The following is a 27658-nucleotide window of genomic DNA, read 5'->3' as shown; positions in this document are numbered from 1 at the left end:
CAAATCAAACTCAGGTATAAAGTATCACATACCATGTAAAATGAATTTATCTTGTTGGGCAGACTGGATGGACTCTACAGGTCTTTATCTGCCTTCATTTACTATGTTACTCTTTGGGGTTCTACATGGAATGTTGCTACTAATTGGGATTCCGGAATCTTGTAACTCTTTAGGATTCCAGAATCTTCAGAACTTTTAGTACAGGAATAGTGCTGAGCAGATTTCTACGGTCTGTGCCCTGATTGTGACTGAATAGATAGGGATGGGCTGGAGTGTACATTTTAAGGGGCTTCGACGTTAGCTTCAGAACTTAGTACAAGAACAGTGTTGGGTAGACTTCTACAGTTTGTGCCCTGAGAATGACAAGGACAAATCAAACTCGGGTATATATATAAAGTATCACATACCATGTAAAATGAGTTTATCTTGTTGGGCAGACTGGAAGGACCGTACAGGTCTTTATCTGCCGTCATTTACTATGTTACTATGAGGAATACAAGACGCCAGGTAGGCAGGGGAAGAACAATTTCCCCCATCACTCTTTTTTCTCATCCCTACAATAATTACCAAAGGTCCCACAGTAGGGAGAGAAAGAAGGAAGCCTGCTTGTTTATTCAGGAAGCAAACCAGGCAGTTCTTATAACAGTGAGAGCTGCCTCCAGTACCACTGAAACACTGGAGCCTGAGGTCCTGAGCATTTCCCCAGTTGACACCAAATGGGTGGGGGGGGGGGGAATCCCTTAACATACAGTATCTAGTGAGTGGTGCCTTGGAGGGGTGTACAGGGTCACCACCTAGGGAAGTGGTTCCCAAACCTGGTCCTGGAGTCAACCCAGGCAGTCAGATTTTCAATGAAAATTCATGAGCGAGATGTGCATGCAAATCTCTGAAAACCTAACTGGCTGGGGTGTCTCCAGGACCAGATTGGGGAACCACTCCCCTGGGGACTCCCTAGATGAGAGAGAGAGAGAGAGACGGTAGCAGCTGCAGTACTTGTGGGAAGAGATGGCGAGGAAGTGCTCTGATCTTTGAAAGACGAGGAATAGCAATTACCAAACAGAGCTCACTCAACCTTTTCCTCTGTGATCTGAGCGGAAAACACTTTTTCTTTTGCCTCCCCGCCGCCCCGTGACTGTTTATCTAAAGCTTCAACACCTCAGTGCTGTACAGACGACGTGTGAAAATGATATGGAGAACAAACTACACGATTCGGAGTAAAGCGCATGCAATCAACTGAAAAGATTAATCCGGATCAGCTACAAGAGGCTGCAGAAAAGTTTTGGGACACTGGGCAAACGCTGCTGCTGCTCCCTGCTTCTCTGGTTTTTTTTTTTTTTTTTGCAAACTATGAACCGAGATCGTGGAACACGGGTGCGTGCAAGGACAGAATGCCAGCTGCCACTTGTGAGAGTATAGTGAAAATGAGCCGACTCTTTTGACTAGATGACCCCGCAGGCTGTTCGACTAGGCTGAAAGCATCTCTCCTAGACCCTTTCCCCCCCCCCCCCTCAAGCTGACTTCTAAGACGTCTGAAAAGTGACATCTCCCCAGACAGCATCCTCCACCCTCCCATGCCCCCAGCACCCTCCATCCTCCCATGCCCCAGCAATGCCTATTCTCTCCGGAGGCAGCGAGCAGGACTACAGCAACCTTAGCTACACGTCCACCAGCACCCTAAACCACTTCTTCCCGTTAAGTGTCGAGTCCCAGGCCGTCAAAGGGCTCCGTTACCAAAGGACCCGCAGGATTTACAACCCCCCAGAGCTTTACGCGGCGGATCTGAAGCGCGAGATCATTATCAACGTGGGGGGAATCAAGTATTTCATGCCCTGGAGCACCCTGGACGACTTTCCCCTGTCCAGGCTGGGGAGGCTGCGGTTCTGCAGCAGCTACGAGGAAATCGTGCAGATCTGCGACGATTACGACGAAGACCGCAACGAGTTCTTTTTCGACCGAAACCCCTGCGCTTTCGGCATGATCGTCAGCTTTCTGGCCGCGGGCAAGCTGAGGCTGCTGCGGGAGATGTGCGCCCTGTCCTTCCAGGACGAGCTGGTCTACTGGGGCATCGAGGAAGCCCACCTGGAGCGCTGCTGCCTGAGGAGGCTCTTCCAGAAACTGGAGGAACTGGCCGAAATTCGGAAGGAGGAAGACTTCCACCGCCGAAAGGGGAAAAGCTGCGCCCTGGACGAGGGCAGGAAAGTTGGCGGCTACTGCATGAATAAACTTCGGGACATGGTGGAGAACCCGCAGTCGGGGATCCCCGGGAAGGTCTTTGCTTGCCTCTCCATCCTCTTCGTGGCCACCACAGCGGTCAGCCTTTGCATTAGCACCATGCCGGATTTGCGAGCCGAAGAGGACAGGGTAAGTCCTGCCTCCCGGTCCAGCCCTCAGGCGAGGTCTAAAGCTCATTTTAAGCTTCTAACTGTTTTTGTCTACTGTCCAGTGAAGTTTAACTTTCAAAGTTCAGGAAAAGGCGAGAGAGAGAGAGAGAGTGAGAGTGAGAGAGTGTGTGTGTGGGGTGTGGGTGTGTGTGTGGGGGGAGCCGTCAACCCAATTCCAATTGATTACTGCGTAGCTCTCACAATTTTTATATCTAATCGTGGGAAGGCTCGAGACTCCCACAATTTATCTGCCTGTCTGTCCAAGTTACTTTATTACTCTTCCCTACCACTTCACCATCTCATAGCTCTCTTCACTGGCATCTGATGCCTCTTGTTTGCAGACTTCTTGTACTTCCTTTATTAATTTATTTATTTGTTACATTTGTATCCACTGTAATATTATATGTTGCAGGTCTACTCTTACAGAGTGTGAGATGTCAAACAATGAATGGAAGGAGGGAAGAGACCTCAGATAGGTGTAATTACAGCACAGATGCTGATATGCCTCATACTAGAGGATCACCCTAGATCAATCGTTGGTCTCAGCCCAACTTCCTCCCTTAATGTGGGAAAAATATTTTTAAGGTATTTTTTTAAAGACATATGCTAAATCCACTGTGTGTCTAAAAACTGAAAGTGCATAAAACCCACTTAGCTCGATGCAGCATCGGAAATGGGGTTCCCCGCCCAACGGACCCGTTTCGCCGGAGGGGCTTCTTCAGGGGAAACAAGAACATCCGATCCAACAACACTGCTTAAGTGGAAATCGCGGAGTCATTTAGTCTGCCTGACCCACATTTTCCCACCTATTTGCAGGCTCAATGTGGCTTACATAGTACCGTAAAGGCGTTCGCCAATTCCGGTATGAACAAATACAGTGATGTTGTGGTAGAATAAGGTTCGTGTGTACAGACACATTAGGGAATCGTAGAGAGGAAGAGTTATTTGATGTCCATTACGAGCTTCGGTTTCGTTGTGTTGCAGGGTACAGGCATTTTAAGTTGGGTCGGTAGGGTATGCCTTTTTGAACAGGTTAGTTTTTAATGATTTCCGGAAGTTTGGGTGATCATAAGTTGTTTTCACGGCTTTTGGCAATGCGTTCCATAGTTTTCTGCTTATGTAGGATGATCTTGGGGACTTGGGGAAAATCCACTATTTCTGGGATAAGCAGTATAAAATGTTTTGTACTTTTTTGGGATCTTGCCGGGTATTTGTGACCTGGATTGGCCACTGTTGGAAACAGGATGCTGGGCTCGATGGACCTTTGGTCTTTCCCAGTATGGCAACACTTATGATCCTTCTAGGATGATCCTAAACTAAGGGAACCTTTTCCTAAAGTGCTGTTAGCTTAAACATGGGAGATTAATGCAGGATAACTGCAAAACTAAGGGGGTTATTTTATGAAGCTGTGCTCAGAAACGGGCTGAGCTGCCCTTACGAAGCCCATTTTTAGCATGGCCATGAAAAAGAGTTTATTTCTATTTTTTTCAATATGTGACACTTACCACCATTTCTTTAGGAGCTGCTAACAGCTTGTCCGCTGTCTGCTAACCAGTTAGTCATGAATGTTAATATTCTGCTCCTAACATGCCCTCTCAAAAAAAATCATGCGCTTAGTGTGCGCAGATGCCATAACTAAAGTAAAATGATTTTAGCATATCCTGTCTTAGGCTATTTTTGCTGCATTAAAGGCCAGATTCTATGCGTGGCGCCTGGAGAATCCGCATGGAAAACATTTCTGCCTAAGCATATTCTATAAGTGGCAACTAGATTTAAGCAGCAGTGTAGCCAGACCTTGACGGGAGGGGGGGGGGCAAGAGGCCAAGGTGGGGGTGGCACATTTTGGCCCGCCTCCCCGCCGCCACCATCCTGCTGCCACTATGAAGGTGCCTTGGCTGGCTGGGATCCCCAACCCCCGCCAGCTAAAGCGTTTGTCCCGCGCTGGTCTCACATTGCGTGGCGCCCTGTCCTGTTTTCAGTCACTGTGTGTGCTCGTTTTCATGAAACAGGGAGGAAAGGCCAGAAGAGAGGCGATCTGCGACTGCTGCCTTGAATGCAGGGGGACTGGAGCCGAGAAGGCAGGCAGGTGTGACCGGGGACTGCAGTGGCAGGGGTGCAACGGGGGGCGGCAGCAGTGGGAGGCGGCAGCAGCGGAGGGCGGAGGTGAGGGGGGGGGGGCGGAGGTGGAGCGGTCTTGCCCCGGGCCTGGCCTAGTCTCTCGGCGGCCCTGACACCTACATTCTAATTATTGCCAATTAGCGCTCATTATTGCTTGCTATGTGCTGTTAACAATGCTGATTGTCTTGTTAAGCCACTCACCATTGTTAACAGTCAGTTAAGTTAAGCTTGTTAAGTCAATTAAGTTACGGAACAGAATGCGCTTGGATTGTGGCATGGGTGTCTAAGCGTGCTATATAGAATCCAGATGTAAGTGTGCATTAGTGCTTAATACAGCTTAGTAACATGACCAGGGCCGCCGAGAGGGGTGGGAGGTGGTCAAAATTCCCCGGGCCTCCAAGGGGAGCCCGGCGCCAGGGTCAGCCACCGGCGGTGCAGTTCCCGGTCTCACCTGCCTGCCTCCTCGGCTCTGGGCCCCCTGCATTCAAAGGGGCAGTCGCAGATTGCCTCTCTTCTGGCCTTCCCTCCCTGTGTCCCTCCCTCTCGGAAACCGGAAGTTACATCAGACGAGGGCGGGACACAGGGAGGGAAGGTCAGAAGAGAGGCGATCTGCGACTGCCGCTTTGAATGCAGGAGGCCCGGAGCCGTGGAGGCAGGCATGTGAGACCGGGGACTGCAGTGGCAGGGGTGCGACGGGGGGCGGCAGCGGCGGGGGGAGTGACAGGGAGCAGCAGCAGTGGAGGGGAGGGGCGGCCTTGCCCCGGGCCCGGCCTAATCTCTCGGCGGTGACTTGCCCAGAGTCACAAGGAGCTGCCTGTGCCTGAAGTGGGACTCGAACTCAGTTCCTCAGTTCCCCAGGACCAAAGTCCACCACCCTAACCACTAGGCCACTCCTCCACTCTGAGGTTGGGGGGGGGGGGGGGCAGACTCAGGAGTAATGTCAGGAAGTATTTTTTCACTGAGAGGGTGGTGGATAAGTGGAATGCCCTCCCGCGGGAGGTGGTGGAGATGAAAACGGTAATGGAATTCAAACATGCGTGGGATAAACACAAAGGAATCCCGTTTACAAGGAATGGATCTAAGGAATCTTAGCGGAGATTGGGTGGCAACACCGATAATTGGGAAGCAAAACCAGTGCTGGGCAGACTTCTACAGTCTGTGCCCTGATCGTGACTGAATAGATAGGGATGGGCTGGAGTGTAAATTTTAAGGGGCTTTGACGTTAGCTTCAGAACTTAGTACAAGAACATTGCTGGGCAGACTTCTACAGTCTGCCCTGAGAAAGGCATGGACAAATCAAACTCGTGTATACATATAAAGTATCACATACCATGTAAATGAGTTTATCTTGTTGGGCAGACTGGGTGGACCGTTCAGGTCTTTATCTGCCATCATTTACTATGTTACTATGTTACTCTTTGGGATTCCTCATGGAATGTTGCTACTAATTGGGATTCCGGAATCTTGTAACTGTTTAGGATTCCAGAGTCTTCAGAACTTTTAGTACAAGAAGAGTGCTGGCCAGACTTCTACAGTCTACGCCCTGATCATAACTGAATAGATAGGGATGGACTTGAGTGTAACTTTTAAGGGGCTTCAACGTTAGCTTCAGAACTTTTAGTACAAGAACAGTGCTGGGCAGACTGAGAAAGGCAAGGACAAATCAAACTCAGGTATACATATAAAGTATCACATATCAAGTAAAATAAGTTTATCTTGTTGGGCAGACTGGGTGGACCATTCAGGTCTTTATCTGCCATCATTTACTATGTTACTATGTTACTCTTTGGGGTTCTACATGGAATGTTGCTACTAATTGGGATTCCGTAATCTTGTAACTCTTTAGGATTCCAGAATCTTCAGAACTTTTAGTACAAGAAGAGGGCTAGGCAGACTTCTACGGTCTGTGCCCTGAGAAAGGCAAGGACATATCATACTCGGGTATACATATAAAGTATCACATACAATGTAAAATGAGTTTATCTTGTTGGGCGGACTGGATGGACCGTACAGGTCTTTATCTGCCGTCATTTACTATGTTATGTTTTACAATGAGAGAGATCTGTCTCCACTGCCTCCAGGACCGGGTTTGGGAACCAGTGCCTTATGCAGTAACTGTTGGGGGCATTCCCTGCAATTTTTTAATACAGTTTCCGCCTTAAAAGTTTCCTTAGTACGTAGGACTGAGGTAGCAGTTAATGTGGAACCACATAGGATTAGATTCTGTATATCATGCCTAAAAAATCAGAACTGAAATGAAATACACCTAGGTGTATTCTGTTAAGTACAGCTAAATTTAGGTGTTCTTTATAGAATAAGCCTAAATTTTAGTGCAGTTTATAGAATATGCCGAGAGCCCTTATAAATGACTTAAGTTAGTTGCAATCAGTTACGCCAAGTAGCACTGTTTAGTAAAGGGGTCTCTAAGTGTTAATAATAAAATTATCACCCAAGAGTCATCAAAACAGCAGAACAAGCAGGAGAAAATGGTCATCTACATTGTATAAAGATATCTTAACTTTTTGAGTCCTATGCTCCAATATTTAAAAAAGCACATAAAGACCATCCAGCTTATTTTCGAAGGAGATCGCCGGCCATCTTCTGACACAAATCGGGAGATGGCCGGCCATCTCCTGAATCCGGCCAAATCGGTATAATCAAAAGCCGATTTTGGCCGGCTTCAACTGCATTCCGTCGCAGGGCTGGCGAAAGTTCAAGGGGGCGTTTCGGTAGGATAGTGAAGGCGGGACAGGGGCAGGATGGGGGCGTGGTTTGAGATGGCCAGCTTCGCCCGATAATGGAAAAAAGAAAGCCGGCCCTGACGAGCATTTGGCTGACTTTACTTGGTCCCTTTTTTTTCACGACCAAGCTTCAAAAAGGTGCTCCAACTGACCAAATGACCACCAGAGGGAATCGGAGATCACCTCCCTTGACTCCCCCAGTGGTCACCAACCCCCTCCCACCCAAAAAAAAATAACTTTAAAAACTTTTTTTGCCAGCCTCTATGTCAGCCTCAAATGTGATACTCAGGTCCATCGCAGCAGTATACAGGTCCCTGGAACAGTTTTAGTGGGTGCAGTGGACTTCAGGCAGGCGGACCCAGGCCCATCCCCCCCTACCTGTTACACTTGTGGTGGAAAATGGGAGCCCTTCAAAACCCACCCAAAACCCACTGTACCCACATGTAGGTGTCCCCCTTCACCCCTTAGGTCTATGGTAGTGGTGTATAGTTGTGGGGAGTGGGTTTTGGGGGGCTCAGCACCCAAGGTAGGGGAGCTATGCACCTGGGACCAATTTGCAAAGTCCACTGTAGTGCCCTCTAGGGTGCCCGGTTGGTGTCCTGGCATGTGAAGGGGACCAGTGCACTACAATGCTAGCCCCTCCCACGACCAAGTGGCTTGGATTTGGCCGGTTTTGAGATGGCCGGCTTCGGTTTCCATTATGGGCGAAAACCGAAGCCGGCCATCTTAAACTTGGCGATCTCAACAGTTATGTCGAGATTTGGCCGGCCCCAACCGTATTATCGAAAAAAAAGATGGCCAGCCATCTTTTTCGAAAATACGGTTGGCTCTGCCTATTTATGGAGCCGGCCCCAGAGATGGCTGGCGCCGTTCGATTATGCCCCTCCATGTCGCCTATCCAGTCTGCTCATCCATATCACATATTAATCTCTACTATCCCTTTCTCTCCCTTAGGGATCCTCTGTTCTTCTCCCATGTGTTCTTGAATTCAGATCCAGTCCTCATTTCACTGGGACTCCGTTCCACACATCCACCACCCTTTCCATAAAAAACTATTTCCTTAGATTATTCCAAAATCTGTCCCCTTTCACCTTCATCCTATGCCCCCCCCCCCCCCCCCCATTCCAGAGCTTCCTATCAATTGAAAGGGAGTCATCTTCTGTGAATTTATGCCATGGAGGTATATAAATGTCTCTATTATACCTCACCTTCCCAGTTTTCTTCCAAAGCAAGGCTGCCGAGGGGGAGGGGGGGCAGGGGGTGCAAAATTCACCGGCCCGGGCCTCTCTCTCTCTCTCTCCTGCTCCTGACAGGACCCGAGTGATTGCGTCCCGACAGGAGCAGGAGAGAGAAAACTCCAGCACTGAGCCCCCCTTGGAGGCTGGGGAGGACCCGGAGAAGCAGACACAGCAGGCTGGTGGGGGTCCCCCGGACCCCACCAGCAGAAGAGACCTTCCTCCAGCGCTGCTCTTCTTCACTGTCCCTCATTGCCTGCCAAGCAGCTGCTTTTCCCCTCAGGTCGCTCATGCTCAGTTTTGAAACCATAAAGTAACAGAGAGAGGGAACCAAGTACAGAAAAAAGTCCCAGCAAAAAAAAAAAAAAAAAAACCAGCACAAAGGGCCTTTAAAACTGTTGATGTATGTGAGCTCTGCATTTTATTTGGAGACCCCTGACGCAGGTGCAGTAAAACCGAAACACGGCCCGTGTTGGGTCTTCCTTCAATCAAAGTTCACTATTAAAAAAGTTTTTTTTGATGAAAGAACGCTGTTCCCTTTAGTTTTTAAAGGCCCTTTGTGCAGTTTTGAAACCAAGCATGTGCGACAAGAGGGAAAAGCAGCCGCAGGGGCAGGCAGTGAGGGAGAGTGAAAAAGAACAGTGCTGGAGGAAGACTCTTCTGATGGCGGGGTCTTGAGATCCCCGCCAGACAAGATACTTAGAGTTGTGGCGAGCAGGGGGTGTCAGCGATCCTGAAAGGGGGGGGGCGGCATCGGCGATGGCAACGATCCTTGCGGGGGGTGGGGGGTGGCGGCGGCCCTGCCCCAAACCTGGCTCAGTGTCTCGGCAGCCCTGTTCCAAAGTATACTACTGAGGTCTTTAAATCTGCCCCCGTATGTTTTATGATGAAAACAATTTACTGTTTAGTAGCTGCCCTCTGGACTGACTCTATCCTGTTTATATATATTTTTTGAAGGTGCAGTAACATCCCCTCTTTTTTTCTGACGGCCACTCCTATCTCCATTCACTCAAGCATCCTTCTGGCTTTTGCTATCACTCTTTCTATCTGTTTGATCCCCTTTATAATGGAACACAAAAAGGCAAAAGTGGTAATATTTTTCAGGAATGTACTCTATCTTTTCGTTTATTGAACATAGTAACATAGTAGATGATGGCAGAAAAAGACCTGCACGGTCTATCCAGTCTGCCCAAGAAGATAAATTCATATGTGCTACTTTTTTATTTGTACTGTCCTCTTCAGGGCACAGACCGTATAAGTCTGCCCAGCACTATCCCTGCCTCCCACCACCGGCTCTGGCACAGACCGTATACAGAACTTGAAGGAAGTGCTTTTCACCAATATGAAGAAAGACTAAGGAGGCTAGGGCTTTTTAGCTTGGATAAGAGACGGCTGAGGGGAGACATGATAGAGGTATATAAAATATTGAGTGGAGTGGAACAGGTGGATGCAAAGCGTCTGTTCACGCTTTCCAAAAATACTAGGACTAGGGGGCATGCGATGAAACTACAGTGTAGTAAATTTAAAACAAATCGGAGAAAATGTTTCTTCACCCAACACATAATTAAACTCTGGAATTCGTTGCTAAAGAACAAGGTGAAGGCAGTTAGCTTGGCAGAGTTTAAAAAGGGGTTAGACGGTTTCCTAAAGGACAAGTCCATAAACCACTACTAAATGGACTTGGGAAAAATCCACAATTCCAGGAATAACATATATAGAATGTTTGTACGTTTGGGAAGCTTGCCAGGTGCCCTTGGCCTGGATTGGCCGCTATTGTGGACAAGATGCTGGGTTCGATGGACCCTTGGTCTTTTTCCAGTGTGGCATTACTTATGTACTTATGTACTTGTAATATCAGCTGATTTCCTTTCTGAAAGCAACAGTGATTATAAGATCAAACTGTTTAATCACATTGAGATATGTTCCATGTGCTTACAGTAAACATGAGGATTAGACAGAAATCTATTAGCCTAAGTGAACTGTTTCCTGACATGTGCTGATTCAGGCATTTGCATTTCATTTGCATAACAGTCCAACATGCCTACACAGTGGGAGTGTCTGTTTGGGGAAGGAGAGCTACAGATGAACAGCTTGGAGAAAAGATGTCTGAGGGGAGATATGATAGAGGTCTGTAAAATAATGAATGGAGTGGAATGGGTAGACGTCAATCGCTTGTTTACTCTCTCCAAAAATACTAGGACTAGGGGACACACAATGATGCTACAAAGTAGTACATTTAAAATGAATCGGAGAAAATATTTGTTCACTCAATGTGTAATCAAACTCTGGAAATCGTTGCCAGAGAATGTAGTAAAAGTGGTTAGCTTAGCAGGGTTTGAAAAAGAAAATGAACTTGAGGAAAATCCACTGCTTATTTCTAAAATGTATTGTACTGTTTTGGGATCTTGCCAGGTACTTTTAACCTGGATTGGCCACTGTTGGAAACAGGATACGGGGCTTGATGGACCTTCGTTCTGTCCCAGTATGGCAATACTTATGTACCTTCAAACAGAGAACATGCTGAATTCATTCCAGGGGTTTTAAAGCTCCACCTTTAAAAAAGGAACATTGGATTTATAATTCTGCCAGGTTTAGATTAATATTTACTAAATGAAGAATGTGCTTCCATGCCAACATTTTTTTTTTTTTTTTGCAAAGAGAGAAAAGCAATATACTAAATTCATTATGAATCCTACCTAGGTGATGCGAGGGCTGCTGAAGCTGTAAATTTACAGGACTGAAATCCTGTTTGGTTGAATTGTTGCCCACTCAAATGAACACATTGTTTTCTGGGTCAGAGTGCTTACGTTTTGAATAGTGGTTTTGGCAGTCAAAGCCTTTGTACTGTAAAGAGGGTCCATCTTAACAGAGAGCCACTGGGTTGGGAGCCAAGCCAGAGTAGCATTATATGATTGAGACCATTGTGATGAGTTTTAAGGACAGATATTTGGCTAGAGTATGCAATATTAGTACCTGGAAATCAAAAGAAAAAGAATTATTCTTCAACTTTAGCCTGCTCTTCAGACCTGTGATGAACAAACTGGAGCCCCGCTTCGCCAAAACGTTTTCCTTATAACAGCAGAATGAAAGAACAATTTTCAAAAATCAGTTCCAGGAAAGTCTGAAGGTATTGTTTACTAGGTAAAAATTCATCCTGGGTCCTAATAATCAAATAGTTCGGCCAATTATATGATTTGTAGCCTCTTCTGTTGCTTCTCTCCTAATTCACTAGCATCGCCACCTTTTTCTCCCTGTCTTGTGTCCTTTGCTTGCCTTCAATGCCATCTACATAAGTATTGCCGTACTGGGACGGACTGAAGGTCCATCAAGCCCAGCATCCTGGTTCCAACAGTGGCCAATCCAGGTCACAAGTACCTGGCAAGATCACAAAACAGTACAATAAGCAGAGGATTTTCCCCAAGTCCATTTTAATAATGGTCTATGGACTTTTCGTTTAGGAAGCCATCCAAATCTTTTTTTTAAAACTCCGCTAAGCTAACCACATTTACTACATTCTCTGGCTAAAACAAGCGCCTGACCATGAGGGGAAGAGAGAGCAGGGCAGGCAATGTTGCGGTGCCAGAGACCAGCGCTGGACAGGCTTCAGCTGGCCGTGGTTGGGGATCCCCATCAGCCAAACCAGGCGCCCAGAGCAAATTTTTTTTTTTGGGGGGGGGGGCACAGGCCCCCATGGCCCACAGTAGCTATTCCACTCCTGGGACAGAGTACCTGAATGTAACTCAACTTGAGCTACTACTGAAAAAGTTGTGAGCAAAATGCAAATAAATAAATATATAAAGTTACCTATCTATGGGGCCTTTTTACTAAGCTGCATAGGTGTGCACATGCGTCCTATGTGCATCAACTTTGAACTACCGCATTGCCAGGGTGGTAATTTCATTTTTTACGTGCGTCCACTAAGCACGCTGGAAAGTTTCCTGCACATGGCGCTAACTGAGTGGTAGTCGGCATCGTACGTGCATAGACCATTACCGCAGAGTTAACGAGCGAGACTTTACCGCTTGGTCAATGGGCGGCGGTAAGGTCTCAGGCCCAAAATAGACGCGCACCAATTTTTATTTTGCCGCACATCCATTTTCGGCCCCCCCGAAAAGGCCTTTTTTGCAGGTGTGCTGAAAAATGGACCTACGCGCGTCTAATACACGCTTCTACACCAGCGCAGGCCATTTTTCAGCACACCTTAGTAAAAGACTCCTATACGTTAACCCTCTCTCTGACCTCATGTGCAACTTTCTTTAAATTAGTCACCTTATTTTCTAACTCCTCTTACTCTCTTACCTATCTATATGTTCCATCTTTGCCAGTGGCGTACCAAGGGGGGGGGGCAGCCCGCCCCGGGTGCACGCCGCTGGGGGGGTGCTGCGCGCCGTCAGCTTCGTTCGTTTCCATGCTCCCTCTGCCCCAGAACAGGAAGTAACCTGTTCCGGGGCAGAGGGAGCATGGAAACGAACGAAGCTGACCGGCACGCGGCACCCCCCCCCCCCAGCAGCATGCACCCGGGGTAGGGGGGTTCTTTCGCCGGGGTGTAGGGGTGTCCTTTTGCCTGGGGGGGGGCTGCGCTGCATCCGGGGGGCGGGGCGCATCAGCGATCCACCCCGGGTGTCAGTCCCCCTAGGAACGCCACTGATCTTTGCTTATACCCTACACTGTCAATTAAAATGTTCTATTATGTATTGTGTTGACATTGTAAGTAGTATACCATACTTTGTATTGATATTTGAATATTTTTACTGCTATGACTATCTATATTGCTCATGTTTAATTTATTCTTACTGTACACCGCCTTGAGTGAATTCCTTCAAAAAGGCAATAAACAAATCCCAATAAATAAATAAATAAAAACCCATTAAAGTAGCTTCAAACCTTAGACATGACAAGTAAGTCAGAATGCCCCCAGTGATCTTCGCCTTCAAGAGACGGATCTGTCTTTTCAATAAGGCTGTGACATTCTTTAATGGCACCTTATTAGCTTGCATAAATAGATACCTCCAAAAACTATAATCCTGAGCCCTAATTGGGTTTTAGTGGCTCTTATCTTAAATGCATTTTAATATGACTGTAAAACGATATGACTCATGATGAAGCCTGGAACAATTCAGCGCTTTTTTTTTTTTCCCTAAAGAGCCTGCACAATCTGGATAAACAACTGGTGGCACATGAAAATGAAGAGAGCAAAATTTAAAATAATCAAATATCAAAATAAATGGCTAAGAACCGTAGTACCGGGGGTTCATAGATTGGTGCAGTGATAGAAAGCTGTTCAGTCTGAAGCCTTTCTTTGCACTTGGGACTCACAACATTTACAGTCAAAGGTTGTTATCATGGTCCTGGTCTCCTGGTCCCCTCTAGCCACCGGGGAGGGCAATTCGCTTCTGGTTCTCCTTTCCTTTCATTTTTGTAATTCCTTTTCTTTTCTACTGTAAGAAATTGTTTTGGGATATTATAAACTGCTTACGTGCAATGTTCCTCCAGTATTAAATTAACTTGGAATTTTGGCAATTTTCGGAAGCATTTCTAAAAAAAAAAAAAGAGTGCTTGATCCATGGAAATGCATGTAAGTTGGTTCAGACTGAGCAGAGGTGTTTTGTTTTTGTTACATTTGTACCCTGCGCTTTCCCACTCATGGTAGGCTCAATGCGGCTTACATGGGGCAATGGAGGGTTAAGTGACTTGCCCAGAGTCACAAGGAGCTGCCTGTGCCTGAAGTGGGAATCAAACTCAGTTCCCCAGGACCAAAGTCCACCACCCTATCCACTAGGCCACTCCTCCACTGTTGCTACTATTTCAGATTCTACATGGAATGTTGCTATTCCACTAGCAACATTCCATGTAGAAGTCGGTCCTTGCAGATCAGCAATGTGACCGCGCAGGCTTCTGCTTCTGTGAGTCTGACGTCCTGCGCAGTCTTCTACATGGAATGTTGCTATTCCACTAGCAACATTCCGTGTAGAATCTCCAATAGTAGCAACATTCCATGTAGATCACCAATGTGGCCGCGCAGGCTTCTACATGGAATGTTGCTAGTGGAATAGCAACATTCCATGTAGAATCTCCAATAGTATCTATTTTATTTTTGTTACATTTGTACCCTGCGCTTTCCCACTCATGGCAGGCTCAATGCGGCTTACATGGGGCAATGGAGGGTTAAGTGACTTGCCCAGAGTCACAAGGAGCTGCCTGTGCCTGAAGTGGGAATCAAACTCAGTTCCTCAGTTCCCCAGGACCAAAGTCCACCACCCTAACCACTAGGCCACTCCTCCACTCCACATGCCAGGTCCTTTCAGGGAGAATCATTTCTGGCCCCTCCAGCTACTTATTTCAGATCTCAAGAATAGCGCTCCTCTGTCTCCTGCTCTCCTTCCTGGGGTGGATTTTCCCTCGGGGGATCTCTCGCCACCTGCACTCCCCCTCCCCTTTTTTGTGGGAGCGGGTCACCCACTGCCACCCCTGCTTTGTAGCAGAAATCTCATACCAACTTTTCTTTGTTGATTTTATTTCGCAAGGTCTGGGACCCTCCCTTGTTTCCATGGGCCTTGGTGGGAAGTCAGGCAATCCAAGACCCCTTCACTCTTTAACTTGTCTGTTATATCTCCCTCTCACCCTGCCCCCTTGACTCAGGCTGAGGTGAACTCTCCCTGGGCTCCTCCCTCTACCATCCTCCCCCACCAACTGTGGTCATCACTTCAGATCCTCTATCCCTTTCCAGGCACTTGTAACACACAGGAAATTCCCCATTCTGAAATCCAGCAATTTCCTGGGTGCTACACATGTGGAACTGGGATGGGGGTAAGAGGAATGTAGACTCCAAGAACTAAATTGCTGAGGCTAAGGAAGTAGACAACATTTCATATAACAGAGTAAAAGCTCCCTGTAATAACATTTTCCCACTAAACTCTGTCCCACGGAATCCCTTGCTAGAACAAACATACCCTTGAATTCGTTATTCTTTGCACAGTGGCGTAGCAAGGGCAGGGTGGTCCGCCCCAGGTGCACGCTGCTGGAGGGTGCAGAGAGCAGCCGCACACCTGTCGTCTCTGCTGGTTCCCTGGAAGCCAGTGGAGCCGACAGGCGCACGGCTCCTCTCTGCACCCTCCAGCAGTCAAAAATGCACCGGGGGGGGGGGGGGGGGGGGTTGATGCGCCGGGGAGGGGGGGGGTGTCATTGCGCCGGGGGGTGTTGTGCTGCACCCTGGGGAGACGGACGCCACTGCACCTGGGGGGGGGGGGGGATGCGCAGCAGCGATACGCCCCGGGTGGCAGCCGACGTAGGATCGCCACTGTCTTTGCATATTTCAGACCTTGTCGGAGGAAGCAATGACAAGCAGCACAAGATATGAAAACATTCACTTTAAAATTAAGTGCCCTGTTTACAAAGCCATGCTAGCGTTTTTAGCGTGCACTAACCACGTAGACAGCCATAGGAATATTATGGGCATCTACAAGGTTAGGGTGCACTAATTTTCAGCGTGAATGAAAAATGCTAGCGTGCCTTTGTAAACAGGGTCTAAAATGTTTATTCTCTCCTCCAGTGCATGCCTTATCTATAGAACCTCACGACACAAGAATTCAAAAACTGCCTGGAAAAACAATGTCCAAACCAGTATCAATGGTCTTCCGTGTTTTACCCTCACTGAGGAAATGGAACTAACACAGGGGCCATTTTACTAAGTCATGTAGGCGCCTACGCACGCCCAATGCACGCCAGTTTAGAACTACTGCCCAGCTACCACGTGGCCCGGGCGGTAATTTTAATTTTTACGCGCGTCCAGTACACATGCCGGAAAATATATTTTATTTTCCGGTGCAAGGCACTAACTGTATGGTAATCAGAATTGTATGCGTGCCGACGATTACTGCCCGGTTAACGCTTGAGACCCTACTGCTAAGTGAATGGGTGGCGGTAAGGTCTCAAGCCCAAAATAGATGCCGCCAATTTTCATTTTGCCACACGTCCATTTTCGGCCAAAAAAAGAGGCCTTTTCTGCAGGCGCGCTGAAAGATGGACCTGCGCGCGTCCGAAACCCGCATCTACAACAGCGCAGGCCATTTTTTGGCACACCTTAGTAAAAGGACCCCATAATCTTTTCAGGTTTAAGGTACAACTCAAAGGGAAATATCTCTCTCTGCCCCTGAAATTCCTGGCTACAGTTCACTCAGTGTGATTGCATTTCGCTGCAGGAGAAGGATGAACTGAGAGAGATGAAAGACCTCTGCTGTAGATGGCAGAAATTACTTTTCTTTGTCAATTGCACAGAGAGCCCTGCCTTTGCTTACAGCGTTATATATCTTGTGGTTCAATATTCTGAGCATGTGCGAGTTGATGTACATTTTCTGGATATAAATCTGTACTTGATTTTAGAATGGTAGGAGGTGGTCGTGAAGCAGTAGAGTCTCAGATCTAATGCTGTGCAGTATAAGTTCATGAATGTTATTTAATATATACAAAATAAGCTTATTAGCAGAGATCAGCTCATGACAAGTGTATACTAGACCCAATACTGAGTGGAGTGGAACAGGTAGACATGAATCGCTTGTTTACTCTTTCCAAAAATACTAGGACTAGGAGGCAAGCAATGAAGCTAGAAAGTAGTAAATTTAAAATGAATCGGAGAAAATATTTCTTCACTCAACATGTAATTAAACTCTGTAATTCGTTGCCAGAGAATGTGGTAAAAGCAGTTAGCTTAGCGGGGTTTAAAAAAGGTTTGGCTATCTTCTTAAAAGTCTAAAAGCCATTTTTAAAATGGACTTGGGAAAATCCACTGCTTATTTCTGGGATAAGCAGCATATGACCTGGATTGGCCACTGTTGGAAAAAGGATACTGTACTTGATGGACCCTCGGTCTGTCCCTGTCTGCCAACACTTATGTACTTATGTACTAGGAAAGGATGATATTATCAAAGGAGGAGACACAAGACCACCTTTACGGGGGACTTCTGCACTAAGAAGCTGGCTCTTATATAAGGAATGAAAAAAGAGTTGAGAAGCTAAGTGTGCATTAAGCTAATGGTTTTAGCGAACAGTATTATCTTTGAAAAGAAGTTGGACATTATTTAACACTGTGGGTGTTTTTGATTTTGTGTGTACACTTTGATTTTGTGTGTACACTGCTGCTCCCCAGTATCTCTCCACACTCGTCCTTCCCTACACCCCTTCCCGTGCACTCCGCTCCATGGATAAATCCTTCTTATCTGTTCCCTTCTCCACTACTGCCAACTCCAGACTTCGCGCCTTCTGTCTCGCTGCACCCTACGCCTGGAATAAACTTCCTGAGCCCCTACGTCTTGCCCCATCCTTGGCCACCTTTAAATCTAGACTGAAAGCCCACCTCTTTAACATTGCTTTTGACTCGTAACCACTTGTAACCACTCGCCTTCACCTACCCTCCTCTCTTCCTTCCCGTTCACATTAATTGATTTGATTTGCTTACTTTATTTATTTTTTGTCTATTAGATTGTAAGCTCTTTGAGCAGGGACTGTCTTTCTCCTATGTTTGTGCAGCGCTGCGTACGCCTTGTAGCGCTATAGAAGTGATAAATAGTAGTAGTAGTAGTAGTAGTTTTTGCTGCTGATGAAGAGTGGTCCTGTTTGATCAGTCTAGCTCTTTAGGTCTTTGTTGACTTGTAGCGGCTTTTCCTTCCTTTATTGATTTAAGTGTTGTTTTCTCTTTCTTTGAGTGGAACATATTTGTTTTTGATTGAGATTTTGTGTGTATTTTGAATTTATCTATGTAAAACTCACCCTCAACGTTCTATTTGCACTGACGTCACTGAAGCCAGGTTCGTAAGTTCGAAGCTCTGAAGCCACACAAAATCACAGTCTGTGGGCCCCGCCCTCGCGTCAAACATTATGACGTTGAGGGCGGAGCACATTCTCAGCTCCAAGTTCCGTTGTACTGCACTGTAGCTCTCGCACCGAGGCTGCAGGGGGGCCGGCGACACACAGAGACACAAAGGGACGGAGGGGAGCCTTGCTAGCGCCCGTTTCATTCCGATTTGAAACGGGCCTTCGTTACTAGTAGCAAATAAAAACACACACTCAAAGAAACAAAATCTTATATACCACCTGCAAGCAGGGGCGCAGCCAGACTTCGGTGGGAGGGGGGTCCAGAGCCCGAGGTGAGAGGGCACATTTTAGCCCCCCTCCCATCACTGCCGACCCCCCCGCCATTGCCAACCCCCCCCCCCCCGTGGCTGCCGCCGCCACCACCAACTTTGACGACCCCTGTTGATGACCCTCTCAACCCCCCTCCTGCCGACGACCCTCTTGACCCCCCTCCTGCCACCGACCCTCCCCCGCCGCCGCCGCCATGGTCTACCTTTGCTGGCGGGGGACCCCAATCCCCGCCAGCCGAGGTCCTCTTCTTCCTGTTTCTGACGTCCTTCACGTTGTACGTGCAGGACATCAGACTCACAGAAACAGAACGAAGCCTTGCAAGATGGCAAGTGCAGGACGTCAGAAACAGAATGAAGTGTTCATGGGAAGAAGAGGACCTCGGCTGGCGGGGATTGGGGTCCCCTGCCAGCAAAGGTAGCCCACGGCGATGGCGGCGGCAGGAGAGGGTCGTCGGCGGGAGGGGGGTTGAGAGGGTCGTTGGCAGGGGGGTCCAGGGCCAAATCTACAGGGGCCTAGGCCCCGTGGCCCCACATAGCTACACCACTGCCTGCAAGCTATCAAAACAGTGTACATTTAAGGGACTCTTTTAGTAAGGTGCGCAGGCACCTACGTATGTCCAACACGCGTCAGTTTGGAACTACTGTCCGGCTACCACGTGCTCCAGGCGGTAATTCTATTTTTTATGCACGTCCCATACGTGCAGCAGAACATATTTGTAATTTTCTACCGCATGGCGCTAACCAAGGTGGCAATTGGCAGTGTACACGCGCTGACGATTACTGCCCGGTTACCGCTAAGTCAATGGGTGGCGGTAAGGTCTCAGGCCCAAAATGGATGTGCGCTGATTTTTATTTTGCCACCGCACATCCATTTTCGGCAAAAAAAGGCCTTTTTTGCAGGGGCGCTGAAAAATGGATCTGCGCGTGTCCAATACACGCGTGTACACCAGCACAGACCATTTTTCAGTGCGCCTTAGTAAAAGGACCCCTTAGGGATTTTTCTGTCCCTGGAGGGATTACAATCTTAAGGGCTTCTTTTACTAAGCTGCTTATCACAGATTAAAAGGACTGACTGTGGGGCACCCTGAGGCATCCCCCAGTAAATTCGCACTACCCAATATTTAAAAGCATTTAACTGGCCAGGAACAGCTCCTGGCCAGTTAAATGGCACATAACCGGCTATTGTCAATATTCAGATCGACGGTTATCTCCAGTTGAATATTGCCGGTCAGCACTTAGCAGATAACTGATTTTATCGCACAATATAACTGACTATCCACCAATATTCAGCGCACTGCCAGCTAAGTTTGGCAGCCAAATTAGGCCACCAAAACAGCTGGAATAGCTTTGCCCAATTTAAACTTAACCAGCCAGTGCTGAATATGGCATGGCCGGTTATTTTTATTTTTACTTTTTATTTAATGAAATTATCAATTTACATCCAAGACTTATATTATTGTAACAGAGAAAGACATTATAGAAAGCTACAAATTTAATTATAAAGTAACAAAGGAAATATTAATCTGTCTTAAAGTCCACCATTAAACCGGGACAAGACAAATATTAGCAAATATACATTTAAAGGTAAATGAAAGAGATGAGACCATCCAATACTAACTGCGGAGTAGAAGTCGAACCACCCGGAGGTGGATAGGAAACAGCAGCAGGTGACTTAGGGGCTCATTTTTGAAAGAGAAGGACGTCCATCTTTCGGTATAATCGAAACTCGATTTAGGACGTCTCCAACTGCACTCCGTCACAAGGACGGCCAAAGTTCAAGGGGGCGTGTCGGAGGTGTAGCGAAGGCAGGACTTGGGTGTGCCTAACACTTGGACGTCCTTGACCCATAATCAAAAAAACAAGGACGAACACTTGATAAACTATCACGTTTCCTTTAATGTATTTGTGTATGACAGTCTTTCTACATTTCCAATAACAGCTTTACAGACAAAATGGACTGTAAGGGTTGCCCTTTAAAGGGCTGAAATCAGGGCATCATTGCCTCCCATCTTATCCCTCCATTATCAGTCTATTTCAGTTATTCAGCAGAGTCTGCTAGTGAATTGGAGGCAGATTATAACAGCAGGAAACATCAGAATCATTATTTAAAAAGGTTTTAAATCAACACATTTACTTACTCTGGGGGAAAAAGCATCCAGTTACAGTGCCCTCAATGTTAAACCTTAATGCTAACTGCAGCTATATCGGGCTCAGTCTCCTGAGGACAGTGTTTGAGCTCAGTTAGGTGGCTTCCCATCATATTTTGCCAGACACTGCAGCGCATGTGGGGTGGAATTCTGTCCTGATCTACACATGCAACAATGTTTCTTTTCTCTTTATTGACTTAGCAAGGTTATCAATAGAAATCAAACAAAATAAAACATGGAAAAGAAAATAAGATGATACCTTTTTTATTGGACATAACTTAATACATTTCTTGATTAGCTTTCGAAGATTGCCCTTCTTCGTCAGATCAGGTTCTACATGGAATGTTCCTACTCTTTCAGATTCTGTATGGAATCTTGTCACTCTTTAGCATTCCGGAATCTTGCTGTTCTTTGGGGTTCTACATGGAACGTTGCTACTCTTTGAGATTCTGCTGTGGAATCTTGTCACTCTTTAGCATTCCGGAATCTTGCTATTCTTTGGGGTTCTACATGTAGAGAGGTGTGGTAGCCGTGTTAGTCCACTCTTAAAGGTTATCAATAGAAATCAAACAAAATAAAACATGGAAAAGAAAATAAGATGATACCTTTTTTTATTGGACATAACTTAATACATTTCTTGATTAGCTTTCGAAGGTTGCCCTTCTTCCTCAGATCGTAAATAAGCAAATGTGCTAGCTGACAGTGTATATAAGTGAAAACATTCAAGCATTACTATGACAGTCTGACAGGGTGGGAGGATGGGGGTGGGTCAGAGGTATGCATGGGGACATCAAAGCATATCATTGATATTCTAACAGGATGGGTGTGGATAGGTGAGGGGAGGGTGATCAACAGAGACATACAGCTTTATGGTTTATAATGGGCTAGGAACCCCAGATCCTTGTTAAGTCCTTTCTGTTGGGTGTTAAATATTCAATCATTCTGACTTCAAAGGTCTTACGTTCTTGTATGGTTTTAAAGTTACCTTTCAGGATTCTCACTGTGAAGTCACTGGTACAGTGTCCTGGTCCTGTAAAATGCTGACCAACAGGCGTGGGAGCCCTACTGGCACCAGTATTGTTCATGTGATGTCTATGTAAATTGAATCTTGTCTTAAGCATCTGGCCTGTTTCTCCAATATAGCATCCTTCGTTACATTTTTTACACTGAATGATATATACCACATTGGAAGATGAGCAAGTGAAAGATTCCTTTATGTTGAATATCTTTCCTTTGTGGATGACTGTGGGGTCCTGTGAAATGTTTTAGCATAGTTTGCAACTGGATAAATTACAGGGAAGTGTGCCCTTCTGTTCCTTTTACAGTACAAGGAGAAAAAAGCCACAGACAGAATCCCCCTTGTAGTGACATACAATCCAGAGCTGGAAAAACTGAGGAAAATCATAAGCCACACTGAGCCCGCAAATAGGTGGGAAAATGTGGGATACAAATGCAATAAAATAAAATAAATAACCTATACTCCAGGAGGATGAATTACTGAAAGAGATATTCCCATCCCCACCAGTACTGGCCTTCCAACAGCCACCCAACTTAAAACACAAGCTAATCAGAAGTAAACTTCCATCACAGACTGAAAAGGAACAGAAGGGCACACTTCCCTGTAATTTATCCAGTTGCAAACTATGGTCTGTGTCTAATATATGGAAGTCTGGTTTAGGATGGGCTGGAAAGGGCTTAGACAGCAACTTCAGTGGCTGGAACATAAAGGACAGTGCTGGACAGATTTTTACAGTCTGTATCCCACAAATGAGAAGACGAATAGACTGGAGTGGGCTTCAGCGAAAACTCCAGCAACTGGAACATAAGTATAGGGCCAGATAGACTTCTATGGTCTATGTTCCAGAAACACAAAAGAAAGTATATAATATCACACTCGTTGATTTAATCATGAATTGATAATGAGTGTGACTATTGGACAGACTGGATGGACCATTCAGGTCTTTATTTGCTGTCACTTACTATGTTACAATTAATCCTCTTTGCTCCCGGGCTGATGCGCAGACCTCAGCTCTGACACAGGCAAGAGCATCGGATGTCACCTGACCTACTGGCGCATGCATGTGGTGACCTCTCAGCACACAGTGCCAGAAATCAGAGACAAATCTTACATGTGCACACCAGAGTGTTCTAAGTTTCAGCTTCCATTCCTTCCTTGCCTACAGTGATGTGGCTCAAATCCAGAGAGAGACTGAGGGAGGTGACCAGAATTTTCTTTTATGTACCATTAAATTCTTGCGGGGATGGGTGGGGATGGGTTGGGATGGATTAAATTTTTGCGGGGATGGGTGGGGATGGGTAAGATTCCAGGGGGGACGGGTGGGGATGGGTGAGATTCTAGCAGGGATGGGCGGGGATGGGTAAGATTTCTGTCCCCGTGCAACTCTCTAGACAGAACCCATAGGGATGGGGCAGAAACGGGGACAAATTGTATCCCTATGTCATTCTCTACTTTCCACTGCTTCCAGGAGACTTTTAGTCCATCTAGAAGAAATGGTTTACAACCGGAGTCCTGCAATACATTCAGATTTCCCTAGGCTCAGGCCTACACTATCCTGTTGGTAGCACAGATCTGCTGTTTCCTCCGAGGTCTATGCAGGACTGAAGAAAAACTCTCTCTCCTACTGGCTATATGCATATATATCTTAATAGATATAACTGCAGTGGGCGTTATAATAATCCTCAGGCAGGGGCCACAAGCCATGGGTCAGTTGGAAACTGAGTTAACATGGATTCAGAGTCTGGTCACTGGGTGTCACCAGTGAGCAAGGGTTAGGGCTGGGGCTTCCTTCCTCCTTCTGGGGCATCTCTTGCACTGGCCACTAAGATTCATGGCCAAAGAACATATGCCAGGTCTTCTCTATATTAGTGCACAGTACTCGCCACTGAACCACTGGGCAGCTGTTCTTAATGTTGCAAAGCAGTGTCTATAATATAGTTTACTTAAAAATAGTAATATTTCCTTCCAGTGCCATAGCGAGGGCGGCTGACACCCGGGGCGGGTCGCTGCTGCGCACCCCCCCCCCCCCGGGTGCAGCACGGTGCATCCCCCCCTCGGTGCGCACCCCCCCGGAGCACTTACCAGTACCATAGAAAACGGGGCAGGCGGGCGGGAGGGCCATTCCGCCCGGAGTGCACGTCGCTGGGAGCTGCGTCGGCTCCGCTGCTTCCCTGCTCTCTCTGCCTCGGAACAGGAAGTAACCTGTTCCGGGGCAGAGGAAGCAGGGAACCAGCGGAGCCGACAACCCCCCAGCAGCGTGCACCCGGGGCGGACCGCCCCACCGCCCCCTTCCTACGCCACTGTTTCCTCCTATTTGTTTTAAACGTATTTCCATGTAACTTCCTCAAGTGTCCCCTAGTCTTTTGGAAAGAGTAAAAAATTGATTCACTTCTACTCATTCTACACCACTCAGGATTTTATAGACCTCAATCATATCTCCCCTCATCTTATAGACCCCATTCTCTTTAGCTTTTCCTCATACGAGAGGAGTTCCATCCCCTTTATCATTTTAGTCGCTCTTCTTTGAACCTTTTCTAATTCCGCTATATCTTTTTTGAGATACAGTGACCAGAACTAAACGCAATACTCAAGGGGCGGACACACCAGGGAGTGATACAAAGGCATTATAGTATTTTCGGTCTCATTCACCATCCCTTTCCTAATAATTCCTAGCATCCTGTTTGCTTTTTTGGTCCGCCGCCGCACACTGAGCAGAAGATTTCAGTGTATTATCTACCACAACACCCAGCTCTTTTTCTTGAGTGTTGACCCCCAAGGTGGACCCTAGCATCAAGTAACTGTGATTCGGATTTATTTATGGCTGGTTTCAACTTAACCGGCCAAGTCGATATTCAGGGTTAGCCAGTTAAATTGGAACTGGCCAAAGATATACCATCTATTCACATGGCCAAATGTGACTGTCGAACGTAGCCAGCAATGTGCTAAAAATGGGTGGATAGCCAGTTATATAACGCATCTAACCGGTTATCTACTAGGTGCTAACTTCTAATTTTCAGCAGAAGACAGCTGGCTATTTCTCGCTGAATTTTGCCAGATAGCCAGCTACTTATCATATAACCGGCCAGGTGCCGTTCCTGGTCGGTTAAATAGTTTTAAATATTAGGGGGATACATTTCTGCTTTGTTTCTATCATTCAGTAGTGCTTGCTAAATTTGGTGGACTGCTTGACCCTCTCTTCAGGACCCCCTGGTTGAGAGTCCCTGCTCTAGACCATGAGGCCTCAGTGGCATAGCTACGGAGGGGCCACAGGGGCTTGGCCCCCCCAATTGGCTCTGGGACCCCTGGTTTGGCTGGTGGGGACCCCAAACCCACCAGCTGAAGTGTTTATCTTGTGCTGGTCTCGCCGCATCGCTTACCCTGCTCTTCTCAGTCGCGCTGCGCACGCTCGTGGTAGCGACACTTCACGCATACTCAGTGTCATGAAAACGAGACTGAGAACAGAGCAGGGGCAGGCAATGCGAGACCAGTGCGGGACAAATGCTTCAAGCTGGCGGGGGCGTCGGCTGCAGGGAGGCGGGCCAAAATGTGCCTCCCCCCACTTCGGGTTCTGGCCCCCCTCCCCCATTGAGGTTTCGCTATGCCCCTGTGAGGCCTCACGAACCAAGAGGAAGATTATCTACTACACGAAGACTTGCCAGTTTAAGCAATATTTTTATGCCCTTCAGTCTTTGTGATGTTAATAAACTTGGTCTGTAAACCCTCCGGGACTCACCAGTAGCTACCGATGAAAAGGCATGAGCTAACTCCAAGCAAGAAATGAATAGAATAACAGCTCACCGAGCTTTCTTAAAGAAAGTGAGATGAAACCTGCTGTATTCTAATTGTGATCAACAGGGAATATACTCTGAAGAGGTAAGACAGGATGCTGGAGGGCTTTCTCTGGTATGCACAGTCTTCCTGTTGGGGAAAAAAATAACAGTGAACAGAAACATTAGAAAGTAAAAATAATAAAGCAGTCCAATATTGTTCAAAAGAGCAGGAATAAAAGCGTATTCCGTAGAACCGGCAAGACATGCCTGAGAATCAAGTGTAAGAAAGAGAGATTCTATGAACGGTACCCAAAGTTAAGCAGTAATTAGGTGCCGAACTTTCAGCGCAGAATCGCATTCTAATAGACGCAAGGCACTGAAATGGCAGATCGGCTTTATAGGATAGTGCCTTTGTGCATGTGCGGGTCAGGGGCGTTCTGGAAAATTGCGTGCAGCGTTATAGACTACTGAGGACGCGTGCCTAACTTGCACGCCAGGATTTACACCCAGTTTCAGCGGGTATAAGTCCTTGCGCCCAATGCTTTTCTATAAAGAGCATTCATCCCAGTGCACCAGTGGCGTACCAAGGGGGGGGCGGTGGGGGCGGTCCGCCCCGGGTGCACGCCGCTGGGGGGGGGGGTGCCGCGTGCCAGTCAGCGTCGTTGGTTTCCATGCTCCCTCTGCCCCAGAACAGGAAGTAACCTGTTCCGGGGCAGAGGGAGCATGGAAACCAACAATGCTGACCGGCGCATGGCACCCCCCCAGCGGCGTGGACCCGGGGGGTTCTTTCGCCGGGGTGGGGGGGTCCCTTCGCCGGGGGGTTTTTTGCGTTGTACGGGGGGGGGGGGGGGGGGCGGGGCGCATCGGCGATCCGCCCCGGGTGTCAGCGCCCTTTGGAACGCCACTGCAGTGCACCCTTTATAGAACAGCGCTGGGCACGATATCTTCTGGCACCCAAATTTAGGTGTCATTTGCTGAATCCTTAGTGTATACAGTGATACCTCGGTTTTCGTCGACAATCCGTCCGAAAACCATCGGTGAAATCCGAAACCGACGAAAACCGAGGCAATTATTTCCATATGAATCAACACTGGAAAACAATGGAATTGTTTGGCTAGACGCGCGGGGTGATGCTCACACAACGAGAAACAACGCCACACTGAGCAGGAGAACGCGTGGGTGGCCCTTTGTTTTTGCAAAATTAGCGGCGAGGTCACGTGGGCACGCCGACGAAATCCAAAACAACCAACGAAATCCGATACAAATTTTTCGCAGAAAAAATCGACAAACCCAAAACCGACAATAACCGAAGTCAACGAAAACTGAGGTACTACTGTATATGTTTTTGCGCACATTTCAGGCAAAACAAAGGAGGAAAAGTCCCTCACGCAACGTGAGCACGGGAGGAAAAAGTGAGGAGCGCTCAAGGAGGATATACAAAAGAATTTTAATTCTGACAAGCATAAAAACGACCCGACACGGCTGTGTTTCGGCGCTAAGGCCTGCCTCAGGGGTCAATATATTTCTTATACTCTTGGCGATAGGATTGTATAAGAGAAGATGACAAGGTCCTCATTGTAAGAATGATGTATGAGTTCAATTCCCACTTTAGGCACAGGCAGCTCCTTGTGATTCTGGGCAAGTCACTTAACCCTCCATTGCCCCATGTAAGCCGCATTGAGCCTGCCATGAGTGGGAAAGCGCAGAGTACAAATGTAACAAAAATAAAATAGATACTATTGGAGATTCTACATGGAATGTTGCTATTCCACTAGCAACATTCCATGTAGAAGGCTGCGCAGGCTTCTGTTTCTGTGAGTCTGACGTCCTGCACGTACGTACAAATAAGTACCTGTATATAATATGTAAGCCGCATTGAGCCTGCCATGAGTGGGAAAGCACAGGGTACAAATGTAACAAAAAATAAATAAAAAGTACAGTCTTCAAAAAAACTGTGTAGAATTGCCGGCCCACCGGCAAACGTGTATATAGGTCTGTGTGCACTTTTCTGCAGGAAATTCTTTCTTTAGTATATGGACTGCAAATAAACAGATAGCAGCTCTAAAGTTCTGTAAGTTGTGGGGTGGCTCATCCAGAAATTCACATCACAGG

General features: G+C 47.1%; 1 protein-coding gene across 1 annotated transcript in view; it reads left to right on the top strand.

Moving 5' to 3' along the window:
• Positions 1–1590: 1590 nt before the first annotated feature.
• KCNG4 (potassium voltage-gated channel modifier subfamily G member 4) overlaps positions 1591–27658 on the top strand; it is a 50957-nt gene continuing 24889 nt past the window's right edge. The window contains exon 1 of the mRNA XM_030202686.1: positions 1591–2361. Within this exon, the coding sequence (XP_030058546.1) occupies positions 1609–2361 (753 nt within the window). The 5' untranslated portion in view covers positions 1591–1608. The remainder of the gene's footprint in view (positions 2362–27658) is intronic.

The sequence above is a fragment of the Microcaecilia unicolor genome, chromosome 5 (assembly GCF_901765095.1).
Source record: "Microcaecilia unicolor chromosome 5, aMicUni1.1, whole genome shotgun sequence".
In the NCBI taxonomy this organism is placed as follows: domain Eukaryota; kingdom Metazoa; phylum Chordata; class Amphibia; order Gymnophiona; family Siphonopidae; genus Microcaecilia; species Microcaecilia unicolor.
Note: the sequence above shows the minus strand (reverse complement) of the source record. Positions and strands in the feature narration are given on the sequence as shown.